Source organism: Moschus berezovskii, chromosome 4 (assembly GCF_049115385.1).
Source record: "Moschus berezovskii isolate FMDL1 chromosome 4, NW_MosBer_1.0, whole genome shotgun sequence".
Lineage (NCBI taxonomy): Eukaryota > Metazoa > Chordata > Mammalia > Artiodactyla > Moschidae > Moschus > Moschus berezovskii.
The window spans coordinates 280,670-302,040 of NC_142463.1; the positions used below are offsets into that span (position 1 = coordinate 280,670).

A 21,371-nucleotide genomic window follows, 5' to 3' on the forward strand; every position below is an offset into this window, starting at 1 on the left:
TCCGTCCTCCTAAGGGGTCCCCAGAGGACCGGGCTCACCCTCTTAGCTTCGGGGAACGCTGGCACCCGCAGCCCCGGTCCCTTGGCCCCGATTCTGGCAGAAGGACAGACATCCCTGCGGGTCAGGAATGCAGCGCAGGCAGAGCCCGAGGGCGCCCCGAAGCTGCTGCCCAAGCATCTTCTTGAATAGAACCCGTGACTCAAGTGAGGGGGCCTAGGATCTGGTCCCGGTGGCGATCCCGCTTCAGGAAGGCCCAGACCCCACTCCCACCCCCGCCCCCTGGGACGCAGAGTCGGCCTCTCGGGACTGCCGCCTCCTCCAGCCCCTCCAGTCCACCCGCTGCCAGTTTGCCACCCACGGCTTCAGGGTATCTGCTCTGTGGGCCCGTTGGGATCTGCCATCTGGGGCACCAGGCCCGGGGGGGGCGGGGGCTCCCGGCCTGACAGGTGTTCCCTGCCCCAGCCACCCAGGGGCCAGCTCCCAGCCGCCTCCCCCTCCCCCGGGGGTGCCGGCGGAGGCTGAGCAGCACGCAGATGTCTGAGCCCCAGCTCTGTGGGGCTCCCCTTCCCAGGGCTCCTGGGGCCAAGGTACCCAAGGTGGCCATGCAGCCAGCCGACCTCCTCCTCCTCTGAATCCCAGTCAGCACGCCTCCTCCAAGCTGTCAAATCCACAGACTCAACTTCCTCCCTCTGCCCCCACACCCCCGCCAACGTAGGGGTGGCAGCTGCTTCCTCCAGTTATTGCTAGGTCAATGTCCCTGTTTTTCTTCAGCCCTTGGATGTCCTCATTACGTGGCTGCAGCACTCACAGTGGCTTCCATCTGCCCTTTGCTGGCTGACACGGCCATTGGTATCTAGAGCAGAGTGCTCTTCTCACTCTCTGGCCCCTGTGTCCTACCGGGCCAGCTCCAGGACACGGCTGGCTCACCCGCTCCAGAGTCCTCGGTGTGGCAGACAGGAGGGACATTCTGCGGGAGGACACGACAGACAGACTGCGTGTGCGCAGGGCCCAAGGCCGGGCTGGGAAGGCGTGCTGCAGGTTCTGCCGAGTGGAACAGAGATCCAGGTGGTCCCTGCAGACTGGCCGGGAACACAGGCCAGGACTGGATCAACAAGCAGCCACCTGCACCTGCCACAAGCGCGTGTTCTGCTCTGGTAAGGACACCTGATCAGGGACAGCAGCTGCAGCAGGGTCTCACCGCCTCTCCAGTAAACATTCTTCCCCAAGACCTGCCCACCTCCTCACAGTGAATCAGTGGGGGCACGCTAGGACGCACCCTGCCTTTGGGTTACGCCCTGGCAGGGAGAGAACACTCCAGAGATTTCTTCCTGGCCCTTCCTACCATGACAGCCCTCACTCCACAGGTCGACGTGGCCATCCTGCCAGTGGTCAAGTCCATCTATTCCAAAGACACAAGACAATGGGAAGGCAACCAGAGAGGAGCCTGGGCAGCCATTCAGACAAATGTCACCTCATCACCCGACCGCCACAGGCCTCACTCTGCCACACACCAGTGGCATCCTGGGCCCCTGGAAACCCTCAGCAACGCACCTGAGTGCCCCACCCCCGCAGCAAAGAGCCTGGCCTCCTCCTCCTCCCAGGCAGCCACCCGTGGGGTACGTGGGGGATGGTGCGGGCAGAGGCAGGTCACAGGTCCTCCTCCAGAGCCACAGCCTCCCTTCCAGCAAGGACCCAAGTCTGGGAACGGGGCTTCATCTGAAAATGGGTGCCCAGCCATGCTTTCACCGTGGTGACGGGGCTGGCTTTCTGGACCCTGACTGTTAGCACTCAACAAGGAAATGTCCTCAGCGAGGTTTAGTTCCCACAGGGCCTTGGTGCCCAAGCAGGTCTAGAAGGTGAAGCTTCTGTTCCAGAGGAGGCACCTTACGCCCCTAGGAAGCGACCTCCAGTGCCCTCACTAAGAACACATCTTTCTCGTGAGCTTGGGACCACCTTCTGATGCCATGAGACAGGCGAGGCCCAAGATCCCACCTGGGCCCCTGGCGGGACTCACCCACTCTGCCCACTGCATGCCCCCTTCAAGAGTCCACATGGCATCCAGTCCCAGCTCTCGACATGATGCTGAAGTCTTATTTCCAGAAACGATGCATTCTTAAATGTTTGTTCCAAAAAATACTTTATTCGTTAAACAATATATCCATCATCTATAACATGATCCAAAAATACAGATATACATCTTTACATTATTTAATAAAAAGATTTACAATATTTCTTTCTTTTACAAAGAGAACATCAATAATGATTCCTTGAAAACACAATGTAACATTCAGGTTAAAGCTGCATCATCTTTTTGGATGAGATGTGGTAAGATGAACACCACAATACATACTAGCGGGGAGGAAATTTCACAGAACTCTCTCCTGAATGAGAGTGCTTTTCTTAGACTTCCCATTTTAAAATTCCTCTCGGCACAACCACACCGTCCACAAAAAGCTGAGGAAAGTCTGAAACCCTAAGTGTCCCAGCCCGGCACACGGCAGTCCCTGGCTGTGGCCACATGGGGAAGCTGCTCTTTGGACAGTGTTATTGCTTGAAGCAGTCCTCGCCAAGGGGGCAGGACTGACACGCGGCCAGCCAGTGTCCAACACACCCCGCAACTGCCCGGGGGCTGTGTCCAGGCGTCTGCCACCTCGGGGCAGAAGGGGGCCGCCTGGCTCAGGTGGCCCTGCCAGCACCAGGATTGCATCCACCTGCTCAGGGGCCCAGCCCGCGGTGGGGACGCTCACAGGCCTCGTGTGCCAGCTGCTCGCCCCTCAAGCTCCGCGGCAGAGGCGGGGACCCAGCTTAACACCTGCTCCTACTAGTGCAGCGTGTGCTGTCCTACAGGAAAACAAGAGGATGTTTCAACCACTGCTAACAGATGCGAGCAGCCCTGGAGACGGATGGTACCACTTCTCTGCACGAGAAGCCTCCTCGCTCCCACGCAGACCCCGAGGAGGACCCTGGGGGCCGACACCCTCGCTGGCTCAGGAACGCTGCGGCAGTGGGCGGCCTACCCCCGGCGCCAGCGCCCAAGACTAGCGAGCGTCCCGACGGGGGTGGCGGGTGAGGGGCGAGCAGCGGGCTCCCGCTGACCCCGCAGGCCAGGACGCTCCTGACCACAGGGCCTCCTCGGCGTCTTCCGCCTCGCAGGCAGCAGCATGGTCAGAGGCGTTTGGCCAGGGGCCCAAAACCATTCTGGGGCCTCCTCGTCCTGCTTTCCGTTTTCTCCAGTAGCGTGCACATTATCGTGGTGCTGTTACTGCAGCCAGCAAAAGTGAGCACTGGAGCGATATAAGCAAGAAACTTCCCCAAAAAGGCCCAGAGGTGGCATGTTACACGGCGACAAGCAGGGCAACACCCTCCAACTTTAAACGAAAGCTTCCGGCAGGGAAGTCAGTCACCCTCCTGGGGAACGGCCAGGACCACCGTCCACCTGCGTCCACAAACCCTCCCGTGGGCACGGTGGTGTGAATGGGTCCAAGATGAAATGAGCTTCTGAAGAATCACCACAAACGTACTGTACTTACCTATCTCCACAAAAACTGCTAAGAGAGTGAAAAAAAAAAAACTTTTCCACAATTTACTCTCCCCATAATCTTTAAACATCCGTGCTAACAAAACCTAAGTTACTAAACACCAACTCCCCCGGGGTTTCTGGCCAAGGCAGGGGCTGAGGGTGCCAGTGGCCCCTTCCTCAGGAATGCCGCGCGGTCGGGACGAGCCAGGGCCAAGGGGCAGCAGCGGCCAGAGCCCGTGCCCACCCACAGGAGCCCCGGGGGCCACGTGCTGCACAGACCGCCCGCAGTCCCCCAGCTCCCGCTGGCAAGGACAGGGTCAGACGCAGGGCGCTCAGAAGCGGACCCAGGGCGGCCCCCCGTCACCTGCTGGATAGTAGCTGCCCCGCGGGCAGTGGCCCCACAAGATGCGGCCTCTGCGGCTCCTGCCTGCCGTCTCCTCTCTCGGGACCACACAGGACAGGCGGCCGTCAGGGGAAAGCAGGCCGGTCCCTGTCGACGGCCCTCCTCACAGACAGGACGCGCTTCATCCACCCCGGGAAGCTGGGCCTTCAGTCTGCGTCGCAGACTCCGGGCCTGAGGCAGAGCTGCCATGCCTGCGGCCTTCCAAACGTGTGCCTGGATGGCCTCAGGGGAGAGGCTGCCTGCAAAAGTCATGCGGGGCATCGATGCCTGGACCACCCCAACTGTGACCACCAAGGCGGGTCCAAGGCCACGTGCTGATCGCGGAGGAAAGACACGCAGGTTTCCTCGCTTCACGCAGAACTGCTCCTGCGGCATGAGAGGCTCAGAAATCACATCACATAATTGTCACCCCTCAGTCTAAGCGGCTGACCTACTGTGCAAGTCAACAGGTCTCAGGTCAGCTCCCAGCAGCCTGGGCTCACTTCATATTCACACAGACCACTATCTTCATGCTACCACGATAACTCATCTTCACAGTACAGAGTCAGAATCCCGGAGAAACGGACCATCGGCCCTTCTGTTCGGCCATCTCTTATCCGTACCAGTCACATCACTGACAGCCCATTTGCTAGTGGAGTCGTTTCCTCCGGAAAGAAAACCCCTCACGGAGGGAACAGGCAGTTCAAATGCGAAGGCAGTGCAGAGCGAGGCGGAGCCCTCGCCCGGGGAGAGTTGGCACTTCCAGGCGCATCCCGGACTCCACAGGCCCCTGCTCCGGCAAGACTCAGAGGTGCCCACGGTGGCACCGGGGCCTCGGCGAGCCACCCCAGGATGCCAGCTGGATGCCAGGGCTCATGGCTCTGGGTGCAACGTGATGGCAGTGCACCAGCCATGCACCCCACGGAGTCCCGGGGCCACCGGGGGAGAGCACCACGCTCAGGGCCTGGGGTCTGTATGAAAGTCACAAGATCGGAGTCACTGTGGCAAGTCCCCTAAGATCGCTCCTCTACTCAACAGGGCTCAGGTGGCTTCTCGTCTGTTCGAGGAAACATCCAGAATGACAACTGGCCATTGAGTTATTAAATATCGTCGGAAACAAGGTAGTTTTAAAATGAATGTAAAATATTGCAACATGAATGAGGGAACATGTTAACTTGCTCTTCTGGCCCAGTGCCCCAGCCTTACTTCTTCTTCCTCCTCTCCTGAACACAGCGCGGACAGAACCTGTGACCAGAAAGGTGCCGTCAGGGGCCCCGAAAGCAGGAGGCCAGACCCCACCTCCTGGTCTCCCGGGACAGGGGGATGCTGCGGTCACGGCGCCGGCACGCAGATCCGGACGCAGACGGCACAGCCCTGCCGTGGGGGAAGGTCTGCACGACGTCTGTGCTGAGGCCAGGGAAGACCCGAGTCAGCGAACACAGTGGCACGCACACACAAGCACTCCTGTCGCCCGAGCTCATCAGCGCTCCCTGTGCGAGGACAGGGCCCTGGGACCACACGGGAAGTGAGCACTTCAGGGGGCATGCTGGAGGTGCCAGGCAGCCCCACCAGGCAGGTGCAGACCCCCGCCCTGCCCCAGGGGGCTCAGCAGCCCCGTGACCCTGGGCATGCAGCTTCCCGAGACCCCTCCCAGGGAACAGCTGACGCGCCTATGATGCGGCCACCCAACCCCCGGCTCCCAGCACCTGCTCCAGGGCCTGAGCACAGCCCGCCAGGCCCCGGGGTGGGGGGCCAGGAGCCTCACTGCACCAAGGGTCGTGGAACGCAGGCTCAGACGCGGGCTTAGGATGCAGACCAGGTGGGAAGCAGCCTGCACTCTGCCCCCTCTGAAGGCAGACTGGGAGGCCAAGGGTCAGGCGGCAGGTGGCTGCAGGTGGGTGGGCCCATGGGCCCCACCCTGCTCCCGCCACATGGTGGGCACGCCCTCCCCTACACAGAAGGGAACAATCTTCTAGCACCTACCAGAAAAGTCCTACAAACAAACCCACCAAGTCCAAAGTCAAACCCAAGTCGGCCTCCTTGCCTCCCACCCCAGGGCCAGCCCACACGCCCCTTCCCGGGGTGCGCAGCACAGGACCCCACCCCATCCCACACTGAGCCTGCTCCAGGCCACCAGGTTCCACCGGCTCTGTCTGCCAGGGCCCGGCCAGGTGGAGACCACATGTGGCTCCGAGACATGCCTGCGCCCCCTGCCTGGCCGTCCACTGCAGGCAGACGACATGGACGGTCCCTCGGGCTGCCCACGCACCGTGTCCACACGCGGTGTCACTGGAGGGAACCGGGTGCACGGGGAAACCAGTGTCCCCAGGCCTTCGCTTGGCACAGTCAACAGGACCAGGCTCTCATGCACAGCAAAGCTGCGGCCGCCCCTGAACGCAGCTGGGAGCAGAGAGCACGGCCGCCCACACCTCCCCCGGGATGGAGGCCCCTGGCTCCAGGGGCGTCCAGCCGGAGCCTGGCCCTCAGCTGCCATCAGGGCTTCCCCAGAGAGAGTTCTTCATGCCTCGTCTAGACCCACAGTCACCCCTGCCTCCCTCGAGAGCCAGAGCGGCTGCTGTTGGGGGGAGGCCCACCTTGCACAAGGTGGGGGTCGGGGTGCCAGCACTTAACAGTCAAAAGTCACATGTATGTAACTTACAGCCAGCCGTCCCCACCCATGGCTCCTCACACCCGGGTTCGGCATCCGCGGGTTCCGCCCACCAGGGAGCTCGCAGTACCGTACTGTTTACCACTGAGAAACAGCCATGTGTAAGTGGTTCAAACCCGCATGACTCGAGATCACTGTCACGCAGGGGTTATGACAGCCACGAGCTGGGTGCAGCAGGCAGGTGTCCCTCGGCAGCTCAGCCCCGGGCACCAGGACAGGCACAGCAGGCAGGCCCCCCGCCCAGCCCAGCCCACGAGCAAGGCCGGCGCCATACTGACCATTTTCCTTTGGGCTTCGTGGTCAGGTCCACACAGGCAAAGTGAAACCACTCGATGGGGCACTGCAAAGAAAGGGAGCAGGCGGTCAGTGCCGCCCGCCCGCCGCCCAGCCCGGCCCGCAGCCTGCGCTCTCGTCCAGAGAAGGTGGTGAGTGCTGCCTGCCCGCTGCACCCGCCCCGGCCCGGCCCGGCCCGCCCCGCAGCCGGCGCTCACATCCGGGTTGTCGCAGCCGATCATCTCCCCGTAGGACACCTGGTGACACAGGCAGTACGTGGGCTCGTTCGGGTCCACGGGCATGTCCAGCACGTCGGAGGGGTGCACGGAGAGGATGGTGTCGGCGAACTCTGACCTGCGGGGGTGACAGGCAGGGGGCTGGGGACAAACTGCCCCCAATGGCGCTGGCGAGGACGCAGCACAAAGGTGCGGGCCACCATTCACCACGTGTCCAGAGCAGTCCCCCACTGAGCAGACCTGCTCCAGCCCCTCCCCTGCCCCAAGGCAGACGGCACCACCACCCGTGGGCGCCCAGCGACACCCAAGAGGACCCCCAAGCCCACACGGACGCTCGGTGTCCATGCAGCCCTGCAGCTCCGCCCACCATCCAACTCCACTGGCACCTTCACCCCAGAACAGCAGATGTCCCTGTCCTCCCAGCCTCCCCTGGGCTCTGCCTCTCAGGAACCAAGGAGCACAGCCGCCCCTGTGCACGGGACCACTTCACCTGCCGGCCCCGGTAAACAGCCCACCACCCTGCACCCAGCGGCTGCCCTGGGCCCCCCGAACAGCCCAGCCAGACCAGGGCCACCTGCACCACCCCCAGGCCCCCACAGCACCCAGACCACCCCCGAGACCGCTGCCCACAGCAATGCAGCTGTGAGGAGGGAAGGGGCTCGGGGGTAATCGACTCGCGTGGGTTTCAGTCTTCTAAAAGAAATCTCTGGAGCTCAGTGAGTGAAAACAGTACCTTCGAATCAGTACAAAAGGAAAACTCTCCCTCCCCTACCCCCAGGTAGAAACCACAGGCGTGTTCAGATATTCACCTGCTAAAAAGACAGCGTGTCACACGAGGAACGCAGCAAAGGGAACACTAAGAAGCAGCAGCCAACCGGGTGACGTGAACGCACCGATCGGGTGAACGGAAGGGATCCAGGTCCCCGAGGGACTGACTGCTCGCCCCCTCCTCGGGCACCCCAGCCTCCTGACTTGGCCCGTGCCCGCGGGGTCACTCCAAAGCCCTCCTCCGTGAGGGCTCTGTCTCCGTCTCGGAGGAAAGACTTCCTCTTTGTAAACATCACAGAGACATAACTCGACCCGGGGCTTTCCAACCACTTCAAGCACGGCTGTGGGCAGGCCTGCAGGCCAGGGGGCCCTCTCCCCGCCCGCGGAGTCCTGTGCTCGGCCAGGCAGCTGCGGGGAGGACGCCGTTCAGGTGGGCCGCCAGGCCCAGCCTCCTCACCGAGGGCTCTGGCCACGTCGCCCCCGGCTCACCCACTGTGATACGGACAGTGGCCGAGGGAACACTGCGGCCCCTCAGGGGGCTGGGACCACGGGGCTCACCTGGGCTCTGTGCGGCCAGGCACGTGCCCCCGGGAGGCGCCCCTGCACTCAGAAGCCGGGGTCTCATCCCTCCAAGGGGACTCGTGGGGACGGAGGGACATGAGAGGATGCCTGCCTGATCCCAGGCTCTGAGCAGGGATGAGCAGGAAGCCCTGCCGCCACGGGGGAAGGCAGGCCCACACACCGCCACGCCACGGGCACAGACGCGGGAAGACTATGGAGGGCTGGGGCCAGGCGCCTGAAGGCAGGGGGCAGGCAGCACCTGCTGGGTGCAGCAGAGGCCTTGCCCACGGGACTGCTCCAACACCGTGGGGCCCACACACGGCCACACACACGGTCCATCTACTGAACCCCGCCACACAGAGGCTGCAGAGCCCAGCCCCTGGACTCCAACCAGCCAGCCTCTCCCAGGCCCCGTGACCGACCAGGGGAGCAGCAGCAGGAGAGCCTCGCCTGCAGGCGGCAGATGGGCGCTCTGGCTTCCCCACCTCACCACTTTTCCACCAGCCCCCACCGGCTCCGTCCACCTGCACCGCACAAGGGCGAGCCCGCTGCGAAGCGCAGGTGCTGACCTCTCCACAACCTCCTGCGCCCGCAAGGCCAGACGAGGAGAAAACCATGTGCCCTAAGGGACCAAGAACACAGGAGTGGCCTCCAGGAGGGCCTTTCTGCTGGGCCAGTGGCAAAGAAGCTGCCTGCCAATGCAGCAGACGCTGGTTTGATCCCGGTCGGCAGGTGCCTGCCTGGGAAATCCCATGGACAGAAGAGCCTGGCAGGCAGAGTCCATGGGGTTGCAGAGAGTCAGACACGACTTCAGAGGCTGACCACCACCGACCAGGATGAGCGTGTGAAGAAAGCAGCAGCTGCAGAGAAGACCAGGTGTGCAGAGGGACACAGAAGGGCTGTGAACGCACGCCACGAGGCAAGCGCAAGCAAGATGTGCAGGTGTGGGGACGACTCAAGACAGAGCTAAGGTCTGCAGGAGGAGGAGTGAGATGGCGTTCCAGAACAAAAAGCACAATATGTGAAGGTAACAGCTGACTCCTGAACAACATGGGTTTGAACTGTGTGAGTCCACCTACGTGGAGGCTCTTTTCAGCAAACACGTGCTACAGCATTCTGTGGCCCTTGGAAGTGGAGCCTCGGGCTCAGAAGGCTGTCAGGCCAGCAGGCATCTGCAGCTGCAGCGGCACTGGTGCCGTCGCCCGCGCAAACGCCAGCGTCTCTGGGGAAGAGAACAGAGAAGCTCTCACCCGCCCTTCTGCTTCTTCTGCTTCGGGGTGTCGTCTTCTGAGGCCCTCCTGCCACGACCCCTGGAGCCCCTCTTTTCCTTCTGACCTCGACCTTCTGAAACAAGAAAGACCCCAACTGTGTTCACAGAATTCCTGAGGCAGGACGAGTTCACCCACGTGTGGTATTCACCGCAATGCTCCTAACGCACGGATCAGACAGAGCTCTTCGGAACTCCGCGGTTACCAGTGACAAAGTGAAGGGAGATTAGCAGACTTGCTTTTTAGCCCCCGTCCCCCGGAGCTCTCCAAGTCGCTGCCCTCCAGCTTGTCCTTCAGGTCCGCCTCAAAGCGAGCCAGGTCTGCGTCCAGCCTCCGGATGTGCTTGTCCACCTGCGCGGAAGGACGCTCACACAATCTGTGTGGTTCTCAGGGCAACACGCCCCGGGAACCACAAATGCTCCCAGCGGCAGCCAGAAAGCACTGCCTGGCCTTAGCTGAGTCCTGAATTACCGAAGCTCTGCTAGAACAAGGCCCGCTATTTCCTAGTTGATGCAAAGGTCTTTTTTCCCCACACATGACCCATCGACAGAATGAAGCCACTGGGGAGAAAGCTCGGAAGGGACGAGAAACAGCTGTGCGACGTGGCGCAAGGGCTGAGGGCAGCAGACACTGAGCCGCAGCGTCAACTGTGAAGAGCACACAGGCCCCTAAGCAGGAAACAACTTACGCTTTAGGTTCCAGATGGAGCTAGAAGGAGAAAGAAGGGGGAACGTCACCCGTGACCACACAGGGCAAGACAGAGGGGATGCTCCTGCTGAGCAGCTGCAGGGACATCACGAGAAAAGCGCCTGCCGGCAGTGATAGCCACCCAGCACTCCCTGTGGCAGCTTCCCAAGCGGGAGCCACACGGCCCCGTCTGGGAGTGAAGCAGAGTCCTCAGCTTCGTTACACAGCAGAGAGAAAACGGGGCTGCCGTAAGGATGCTGATCGCACCGAGCACTCAGGAAGATGGTCTGCTTACTCAGAGGGCTTACTACTTCAGAGCATCAAAATCCCGAACAGAAGCATTAAGCTCTCCTTCGAGAGGCTTCTTTCTCAAACACAACCGAATTCGGGCTTTAAGAAATCACTATTGTCTTCCTGCAGGAGGTGAGGATGGGGCACCTCACAACACAACCCTGCATTTGCCACTTCGTGAGCCTCAAGTGAGGCCGACCTGAGAGGGAAGTGGACAAAACAGGCTCTAAGGCCTCACCTAAAGCTGACAAAGACAAGCAGCAAAAACAATACATATATATACACACACATGTAACTGACAAGCTGAAAGGGCACAGAACGCAAGCCTGCACTGATGCCCCCAGGAGGAGGACCCCTCCACGGCGCACCTCCACTGGCCGCTTCCCCCACCCAGCCTGGCCTCCGCCGGCCCCGCCGCGTCTGAAAGCGTGCCCGCCGCGGCCACTCACCATCTCGTAGGTCTGCATGGCCAGCTGCACCTTGTCGTCGCTGTACTCCTTGCACTTGCTGTAGGCGCTCTGGATCTTCTGCAGGTGCTCCACGCGCTGGTCCGAGGACAGCGTCCTCACGGTGGAGACGTACTCTGCGGCCAGGATGTCAATCTCGGCTTTCTTATCTGAGAGAGAAATGGGTGAAGAGCCACTTCCTGCATTCGATCCAGGACAAGCTTGCCAGACCGGCAACCAATAAAGCCTAACGATGCCAAGTTCCAGCAAAGAAGTGGTTGGCTCGAACTGGCCACCTGTGCTGGCAGGGGGAGCAGCCTTCCCAGACACTGTGGATCACGGCCACAGGCAGATACCCCAACTGGGACAACCCAGTGTATGACGCTGCCCAGCAAAGAGCTCACTGTGTCTCCCTGGGCTCTCAAGAGTCCCTGTTTGAATAAATGATGTGCTCACTTCACCTGTGACCGGCATGCTACTCTCAGAGACATACCCTAAAGATTTAGAGGCCAGGATACACATGGGAAAACATTCATAACTACAGATAACAGGAAACAACTCAAATGTCCGATCTAGTATAAAACAAATAAATAAGCTGTGGTCCATTCGCAGAACAGAACACTACCCAGCAGTAAAAAGACATGACAACACTGGTCAATCCCAGTAACCAAGAAAAGCATGACGCAAAGGAAAACACACACAATGCGATGATGCCATTGTTGTTAAGGGTGGAAACAGACAGTGTTAATGCTTCAGTTTAGAGAGATGAAAAGACCATCCTTGCAGCTGATAACTCAGGGTGCACTCCTCAGGGGAAGGGGTCCTGCTCAGGAGTCTCACAGGCCCTGGGCACCAGGGGCTCTATTTCTCCATCTGGGGAAATGGTCTCTGGGTGTTATTTGCTAAGCAATTTGTAAATGTTTAAACCACTTCAGTATTCTTGCCTAGAGAACCTCATGAACAGTATGAAAAGGCAAAATAATAGGACACTGAAAGATGAACTCCCCAGGTCGGTAGGTGCCCAGTATGCTACTGGAGATCAGTGGAGAAATAACTCCAGAAAGAATAAAGAGACGGGGCCAAAGCAAAAATAACACCCAGTTGTGGATGTGACTGGTGACAGAAGCAAGGTCCAATGATGTAAAGAGCAATATTGCATAGGAACCTGGAATGTTAGGTCCTGAATCAAGGCAAATTGGAAGTGGTCAAACAGGAGATGGCAAGAGTGAATGTCGACATTCTAGGAATCAGTGAACTAAAATGGACTGGAATGGGTGAATTTAACTCAGATGACCATTATACCTACTGCTGTGGGCAGGAATCCCTTAGAAGAAATGAAGTAGCCATCATAGTCAACAAAACAGTCTGAAATGCAGTACTTGGATACAATCTCAAGAACAACAGAATGATCTCTGTTTGTTTACAAGGCAAACCATTAAATATCATGATAATCCAAGTCTATGCCCCGACCAGTAACGCTGAAGAAGGTGAAGTTGAACAGTTCTATGAAGACCTACAAGACCGTTTAGAACTAACACCCAAAAAAGATGTCCTTTTCATCACAGGGGAGTGGAATGCAAAAGTAGGAAGTCAAGAAACACCCGGGGTAACAGGCAAATTTGGCCTTGGAATACGGAATGAAGCAGGGCAAAGGCCAATAGAGTTTTGCCAAGAGAACACACTGGTCATAGCAAACACCCTCTTCCAACAACACAAGAGAATACTCTACACATGGACATCACCAGATGGTCAACACCGAAATCAGACTGATTATATTCTTTGCAGCCAAAGATGGCGAAGCTGTATATAGGTAGCAAAAACAAGACCAGGAGCTGACTGTGGCTCAGATCATGAACTCCTTATTGCAAAATTCAGACTTAAATTGAAGAAAGTGGGGAAAACCACTAGACCATTCAGGTATGATCTAAAGCAAATCCTTTATGATTATACAGTAGAAGTGAGAAACAGATTTAAGGCACTAGATCTGATAGACAGAGTACCTGAAGAACTATGGATAGAGGTTCGTGACATTATACAGCAGACAGGGATTAAGAACAACTCCAAGAAAAAGAAATGCAAAAAAGCAAAACGGCTGTCTGAGGAGGGCTTACAAATAGCTGTGGAAAAAAAGAGAAGCGAAAAATAAAGGAGAAAAGGAAAGCTATAAGCATCTGAAGGCAGAGTTCCTTTCAATAGCAAGGAGAGATAAGAAGGCCTTCCTCAGTGATCAGTGCAAAGAAATAGAGGAAAACAATAGCATGGGAAAGACTAGAGATCTCTTCAAGAAAATTAGAGATACCAAGTGAACATTTCACGCAAAGTTGGGCTCGATAAAGGACAGAAATGGTATGGACCTAACAGAAGCAGAAGATATTAAGAAGAGGTGGCAAGAATACACAGAAGAACTGTACAAAAGAGCTTCATGACCAAGATAATCACAATGGTGTGATCACTCACCTGGAACCAGACATCCTGGAATATGAAGTTAAGTGGGCCTTAGAAAGCATCACTACAAACAAAGCTAGTGGAGGTGATGGAATTCCAGTTGAGCTATTTCAAATCCTGAAAAATGATGCTGTGAAAGTGCTGCATTCAATATGCCAGCAAATTTGGAAAACTCAGTAGTGGCCAAAGGACTGGAAAAGGTCAGTCTTCATTCCAATCCCAAAGAAAGGCAATGCCAAAAATGCTAAAACTACCGCACAACTGCACTCATCTCACACGCTAGTAAAGTCATGCTTAAAATTCTCCAAGCCAGGCTTCAGCAATACGTGAACCATGAACTTCCAGATGTTCAAGCTGGTTTTAGAAAAAGCAGAGGAACCAGAGATCAAATTGCCAACATCCTCTGGATCATCAAAAAAGCAAGAGAGTTCCAGAAAAACATCTATTTCTGCTTTATTGACTATGCCAAAGCCTTTGACTGTGTGGCTCACAACAAACTGGAAAATTCTGAAAGAGATGGGAATACCAGACCACTTGACCTGCCTCTTGAGAAACCTATATGCAGGTCAGGAAGCAACAGTTAGAACCGGACATGGAACAACAGACTGGTTCCAAATAGGAAAAGGAGTAGGTCAAGGCTGTATATTGTCACCCCACTTATTTAACTTATATGCAGAGTACATCATGAGGAACGCTGGGCTGGAAGAAGCACAAGCTGGAATCAAGATTGCCGGAGAAATATCAATAACCTCAGATATGCAGATGACACCACCCTTATGGCAGAAAGTGAAGAGGAACTAAAGAGCCTCTTGATGAAAGTGAACGAAGAGATTGAAAAAGTTGGCTTAAAGTTCAATATTCAGAAAACTAAGATCATGGCATCTGGTCCCATCACTTCATGGGAAATAGATGGAGAAACAGTGGAAACAGTGTCAGACTTTATTTCTTGGGGCTCCAAATTCACTGCAGCCATGGTGACTGCAGCCATGAAATTAAAAGACGCTTACTCCTTGGAAGGAAAGTTATCACCAACCTAGACAGCATATTAAAGAGCAGAGACATTACTTTGCAACAGAGGTCCATCTAGTCAAGGCTATGGTTTTTCCAGTGGTCATGTGAGAGTTGGACTATAAAGAAAGCTGAGCGCTGAAGAATTGATGCTTTTGAACTGTAGTGTTGGAGAAGACTCTTGAGAGTCCCTTGGACTGCAAGGAGTCCAACCAGTCCATCCTAAAGAAGATCAGTCCTGAGTGTTCATTGGAAGGGCTAATGTTGAAGCTGAAACTCCAATACTTTGGCCACCTTATGTGAAGAGCTGAGTCACTGGAAAAGACCCTGATGCTGGGAAAGATTGAAGGCGGGAGGAGGAGGGGATGACAGAGGAAGAGATAGATGGCTGGATGGCATCACCGACTCGATGGACGTGAATTTGAGTAAACTCCTGCAGTTGGTGATGGACAGGGAGGCTTTGCGTGCTGCAGTCCATGGGGTCGCAAAAGTTGCACACGACTGAACGACTGAGCTGAACTGAACGCTTATTTCTGAACATAAGTGCTGTAACTCACAATAAAAAAAGTCTCTGTATTCACTAGTCAGGAAGCTGTACCTCAGTCAAAAACCAGTTATTCCAATCTCACAAAATATGTGCCCAATACGATGTGTGAAAAATGTGTCCATGCCCAAGCACATCATCAAATGTAAAACCTCACAGATAAAAAGAAAAGTCTAACAGCTTCTAAATAAGAAAGTGGAAATAAAGATCACATTTTCAAACGATCAAAAATCCCAACAACACTGACCTTCTCAGTAACAACGCAGAAGCTGGGAGACAATGCAGCAACACCTGTCACGTTCTGGGGGAAATGCCTGTCAAACTGGAGTTCTATACCCAGCCAACTATTCACTGCTGCATTTTCGACATGCACCATTCTAACAAATTTACCCTCCTCTCCACCCTTTTCCCTGAGGCTCCCTGAAACAAAGGGAAATCAAGATGCGGCATGCACAACCACCTAGCAAACAGGGCTGCGCACCAAAGAGCAGCAGAGGGAGAGGGCGGCCTCGGGCCAGGCACGCACAGCAGACCAACAGGTGAGCCCCAGGCGTCTCCACGGACAGCGCACGGAGGACTGGCAGGGAACCCGGTGCAGCGCACAAGAACAACACGGAAAACAAAAGCAGCCAAGCAGCGAGGAGCGCCGAGGAGAAGCCAGTCCAAACAGGGCGCGTGCGCACAGCACATGGTCAGCACCATCGCAGGGGCCCTGGCGAAGGCAGCATCAGTACAGTGTGAATGCCAGCCCACGACACCCAGGGGACGGCGGGGAGGAGCGGTATGCACATGAGCCAGCTGGGCACAACCAGAGACGTGAGCTTCACTTTCTGTAATAACTGAACAGCTAAAGTGTAAAACCAAGAGGAAATAAAGAAATGCAGCAAAAATGAGCTGCTTAGAAATAAGGAGTTACATGCCAAAAGATCCAAAGGCACCATATAATCTATATACACAGAGCGTGAAAAAAGAAAACCTCTTAAAGAGAAGGAGTATTCACTGGAAGGATTGATGCTGAAGCTGAAGCTCCAATACTTTGGCCACCTCATGTGACGAGTTGACTCACTGGAAAAGACTCTGATGCTGGGAAGGATTGGGGGCGGGCGGAGAAGGGGACGACAGAGAATGAGATGGCTGGATGGCATCACCGACTCGATGGACATGAGTTTGAGTGAACTCCGGGAGTTGGTGATGGACAGGGAGGCCTGGTGTGCTGTGATTCATGGGGTCGCAAAGAGTCGGACACGACTGAGCGACTGAACTGAACTGAACAAACACTTTAACTGCAAGCAGGGGATGAGGGTTATAAAGATGAAGCGCAGGAGCACAAGGGACTCAGTTTGATTGCACAGACCCGGCACTCTCTCTGAGACACCACCCCATGCCCGCAGCCCCTCTGCCCCAGGTACCTGGAAGCTCAGCACCACCCGCAGGGTCCTCCCCTGGGGAGCTGCTCTCCCCACCCTGGCTGCACTGAAACGCCTGCACCCACCTTCCGTCCTCTGGTCCAGCTCTCGCATCAGCTGGAAGTTCCTCTGAAGCTCACAGGGAAGGTTCTCAATACCTGAAACACAGACACAGCAGGACAAAAACTCACCTTCCAAGCTTCACACCTCAAGGCTACAAGGGATAAGCCCACTCCAACTTCTGTTTGTTAGGGTTCAGAAACAAGAATCGGGGTATCTTTCTCCAGGGACGTGCTCCAAACACTGAACATACCCTGGTACAGGCTGATGTGCTTGAGCACTTGTCAGAAACTCAAGAAGTCAGAGTCAAACAGAGGACAGAGGGCGCCCATGCGACCCTCCCACCCCAGACCCCAGGCCACTCCTCCCTTGCAGACACCCCATCACAGAGAACAAGCCCAAACCCCAGGGTCCTCCTTCAACTTTACTCTGAACTTGGGGCATCGGGAAGTGCCAATCAGGGCTGTGTGGGGGCACGTGATACAAAGATGGAGCTGCCCAACACAGTGGCACTGGCCACACGGGGCTACTGAGCTCCTGAAATGGGGCCAGCACCACAGAGGGACTGAGTTCCCCATTTTACACGAGTTCATTTAAACCCAAATAGACCAGGAGGGACGGCACAGTGCAGACCCTGCGCCACACTGCTCTGCTGGCCCCACTGCCAGGCACCTGGTCTGGGCCAAGCCCACCCCCTGCCTGCAGGCAGGACGGGCCCCTCTCAGCAGACAAAGCTGCTGCCTAAGCCCCAGGGCCCCCTGGCCCAGCAGACTGCAATCGGACCCTCACAGCCTCTCTGTGGGACCTGCCCAGGTTCCTGCAGCACCCCTGCACTCTCAGATGTGCTAGGCTCCTTCATGGCCTTTCAACTCCTGTGGGTGTTTAAAAGCTCCGCCTGCCCCATCTGATAGCGCATCCCAGGAAAATTCCTGGTGCACAGCAGGTGCTCAGGGAGTGAGCAGGGGCATCTGTCCCCAAGCCTTTACACGGGTGACCCGCAAAGGCCAGGAATCATATTCCTCGGGCTCGCCTCATGGGGCCCAGCAGGAAAGCACCAGGAAAGAGGAGGGGAAGCCGTGGCGCCCCCACACAGGCACCTGGGTGCTCTCCCACCCAGGACCTGTGCACAGGCTGGGCCAGGACTGGGGGATCCCCTGTGGACCCCCACAGTCTTCCGCAGAGCACAGGTTCAATCCCTACTCTCAACAACCTCAGGTGGCAGTCTGGGGGCTGTGAAAATCCCCAGCACAGCACTGTGCTCTAGAGTCATGGGGCCCAACCCCCACCAGCCCCACCCTCCCCAGGCCATGCCCCAGTGGAGGCCAGACTGCAGTCAGAACGAAGGACTCCAACGCAGGATCGCCGCTCTCCAGCAAGCGACCTTAACAAAGTACGTGGCTTCTGCAGGCAGCATCACCTGCTCTGTGAAATGTGGAGGAAAAAAGCCACCTGCTCAGGAGTTCGCCAGAGAGGGCAACATGTGCAACGCATCGGGACATCGGCCCAAGACGATGACCCCTGCCTTGAACATCCTAACCCAGGCTGGGAGCGCCCCCAGCCCCTGGGCACTGACCGGTACCCTCAGTGACCCTCTGGGCCTGCACGCCTTGCAGATGCACGAACTGAGGCCTGAAAGTGAGGCACAAGCTAGGTCACAGCACAAGCAGGCACAGAACCCAGAACCCCGAGGCCCTGGGCGCCCCCAAACCCGACCCAGAGTCCCAGGCGACTGGGACTCAACCATCTTGGTGGGCCAGACCCGCTCCCAGGGTGGGGCGGGGCTCGGAGGGGCGGGGCCCGGCCAGAGGGGGCGGGCCCGACAGGGAGGCGAGCGGAGCCCGGCCGATAAGGGGCGCGGCCCCGCCCAGGAGGCCGGGTTCAAGGGTGGGGAGGGCGGGGCCTGCAGGAGGATGGGCGTGGTCGCGCGGGGGCGGGGCCGGGCCGCGCAGGCCCCGCCCCGCGGCGCCGGCCCCGCCCCGCCGTGACGCACCTGGAATTGGCGCGGCCGAGCCGGCGGGGCCCCGCGCCGCCCGCCCCGCGCCCCTCCCTCGCCGCCGCGCCCGCCCCGCGCGCCCCCGCCGCCGCCCGGCCGCCCCGCCGCCCCCGCGCGCCCCGGGGCCCGCGCGCGGAGCCCGGCGCTCGGGGGAGCGCGGCGGGGGCGGCGGGGCGCGGGCGGCGGGCCGGGGCGGCGCGCGGGGCGCTTACTGTCCAGGTAGTGCTCCAAGTACATGGCGGTCGCCATCTTCGTCCGCGGCCGCGCTCCGGGTCTGCGCGGGCGGCGGCGCCGCGAGGGCCGGGGGCGGGGCCGGCTCGTCACTATTAATGAGCCGCGCGCGCTGATTGGGCGCCGGCCGGGCGGGGCCCCCGCCTCGGCTTCCGGCCGGGCCGCGCGGGGGCTGGGCGCGCTGGGCGGCCCCGGCGGGCGGGCGGGCTGGGGGCTCGGCCCGGGGGCCCGGGCGCGCGCGCAGCGCCTAGGGGGGCGGCTTCCGGGGCCCGCGGGCCCAGAGCCTGCGATTCCCGGGGCCGCCTGGCGGGGGCCGGCGTTCCTTCGCCGAAGAGGCGGGCTTGGAGGCGTGCCGCCTCTTGAGAGCCCTGCTTTAAACCCCAGGCGGACATGTCAAAGGGGAAACGCGTTCACTGTCTTGCCAGCTTTACCTGCATTATACAAACTCATGCTGTACGAAGTTGTACAGCTTCCCCACTCCCGGAGGCGCGGCCTGCGACCGTCTTGCTCACCCTTTGATCCAAGTGATACCAATGTCTGTGCAACCATCCCCGCTCTATTTAATGCTTGGTGTGAAAATTCACACGCATGCTCCCGTGCACTGTTGCACACCAGCTCTATTTTATTGTTCCGAGTAGATAAGTGTTCTTATTAATTGAGTTTATTTTTAGAGCAGTTTTTGGCTCTGAGAAAAATTGACAAGAAAATGCAAGAGTTCTTATACACCCGTTCCACGCATACACACAGTTTTCCTTACGAACGTTTTCCATGGCTGGGGCACATTTATAACAACTGATGAAACAGTATTGATACATTATTATTAAGGCTTCCCTGCTGGCTCTGGTAAAGAACCCGCCTGCCAATGCAGAAGACTCCACTTCGATCCCTGGGTGGAAGAGATCCCCTGGAGAAGGAAATGGCAACTCACTCCAGTATTCTTGCCATGGGAAGTCACATGGACAGAGGAGCCTGGTGGGCTACACTACATAGGATCACAAAGGAGTCCGACGCAACTTAACGACTCAGTTGCTCTGCCATAATACTCAGCTGCATCTGCCTTCTCCCTTCTCCCTGCTGGGGAAGCCCTCAGTTCAGTTCAGTTCAGTTCAGTCGCTCAGTCGTGTCCGACTTTCCGCGACCCCATGAATTACAGCACAGCCAGGCCTCCCTGTCCATCACCAACTCCCGGAGTACACTCAAACTCAAGTCCACAGAGTCGGTGATGCCATCCAGCCATCTCATTCTCCGTCGTCCCCTTCTCCTCCCGCCCCCAACCTTTCCCAGCATCAGAGTCTTTTCCAGTGAGTCAACTCGTCGCATGAGGTGGCCAAAGTATTGCAGTTTCAGCTTTAGCATCAGTCCCTCCAATGAACATCCAGGATTGATCTCCTTTAGAATGGACTGGTTGGATCTCCTTGCAGTATAAGGGACTCTCAAGAGTCTTCTCCAACACCACAGTTCAAAAGCATCGATTCTTCAGCGATCAGCTTTCTTCACAGTCCAACTCTCACATCCATACATGACCACGGGAAAAACCATAGCCTTGACTAGACGGACCTTGGTTGGCAAAGTAATGTCTCTGCTTTTTAATATACTATCAAGGTTGGTCATAACTTTCCTGCCAAGGAGCAAGCGTCTTTTAATTTCCTGGCTGCAATCAGCATCTGCAGTGATTTTGGAGCCCAAAAAAATAAAGTCTGACACTGTTTCCACTGTTTTTCCATCTATTTCCCATGAAGTGATGGGACCAGTTGCCATGATCTTTGTTTTCTGAATGTTGAGCTTCAAGCCAACCTTTTCACTCTCCTCTTTCACTTTCATCAAGAGGCTTTTGAGTTCCTCTTCACTTTCTGCCATAAGGGTAGTGTCATCTGCATATCTGAGGTTATTGATATTTCTCCCAGCAATCTTGATTCCAGCTTGTGCTACTTCCAGCCCAGCGTTCCTCATGATGTACTCTGCATATAAGTTAAATAAGCAAGGTGACAATATACAACCTTGACGTACACCTTTTCCTATTTGGAACCAGTCTGTTGTTCCATGTCCAGTTCTAACTGTTGCTTCCTGACCTGCATACAGGTTTCTCAAGAGGCAGGTCAGGTGGTCTGGGATTCCCATCTCTTTCAGAATGTTCCACAGTTTATTGTGATCCACACAGTCAAAGGCTTTGGCATAGTCAATGAAGCAGAAATAGATGTTTTTCTGAAACTCTCTTGCTTTCTCCATGATCCAGTGGATGTTGGCAATTTGATCTCTGGTGCCTCTGCCTTTTCTAAAACCTGCTTGAACATCTGGGAGTTCACGGTTTACATACTGCTGAAGCCTGGCTTGGAGAATTTTGAGCATGACTTTACTAGCGTGTGAAATGAGTGCAATTGTGCGGTAGTTTGAGCATTCTTTGCCATTGCCTTTCTTTGGGATTGGAATGAAGACTGACCTCTTCCAGTCCTGTGGCCACTGCTGAGTTTTCCAAATCTGCTGGCATATTGAGTGCAGCACTTTCACAGCATCATCTTTCAAGACTTGAAATAGCTCAACTGGAATTCCATCACCTCCACTAGCTTTGTTTGTAGTTGATGCTTTC

At 56.8% G+C, this 21,371-nt stretch overlaps 1 protein-coding gene across 2 annotated transcripts; it reads right to left on the bottom strand.

Moving 5' to 3' along the window:
• Positions 1 to 2,118: 2,118 nt before the first annotated feature.
• On the bottom strand, positions 2,119 to 18,922 carry ING5 (inhibitor of growth family member 5). Of its 2 annotated transcripts, XM_055402609.2 has the most exons (9): positions 18,769 to 18,922; positions 16,590 to 16,661; positions 11,104 to 11,270; positions 9,916 to 10,027; positions 9,659 to 9,752; positions 7,062 to 7,197; positions 6,849 to 6,910; positions 6,562 to 6,654; positions 2,119 to 5,147 (listed from the first exon to the last, which is right to left on the bottom strand). In XM_055402609.2, the coding sequence occupies exons 1-8, from the start codon at positions 18,803 to 18,805 to the stop codon at positions 6,588 to 6,590; spliced, it is 747 nt and encodes a 248-aa protein (XP_055258584.1). In that variant the 5' UTR covers positions 18,806 to 18,922; the 3' UTR covers positions 2,119 to 5,147; positions 6,562 to 6,587. The 2 variants fall into 2 exon arrangements, with proteins under 2 accessions (XP_055258584.1, XP_055258585.1); XM_055402610.2 differs by lacking the exon at positions 6,562 to 6,654 and having other exon boundaries at positions 18,769 to 18,919.
• Between the last annotated feature and the right edge of the window lie 2,449 nt (positions 18,923 to 21,371).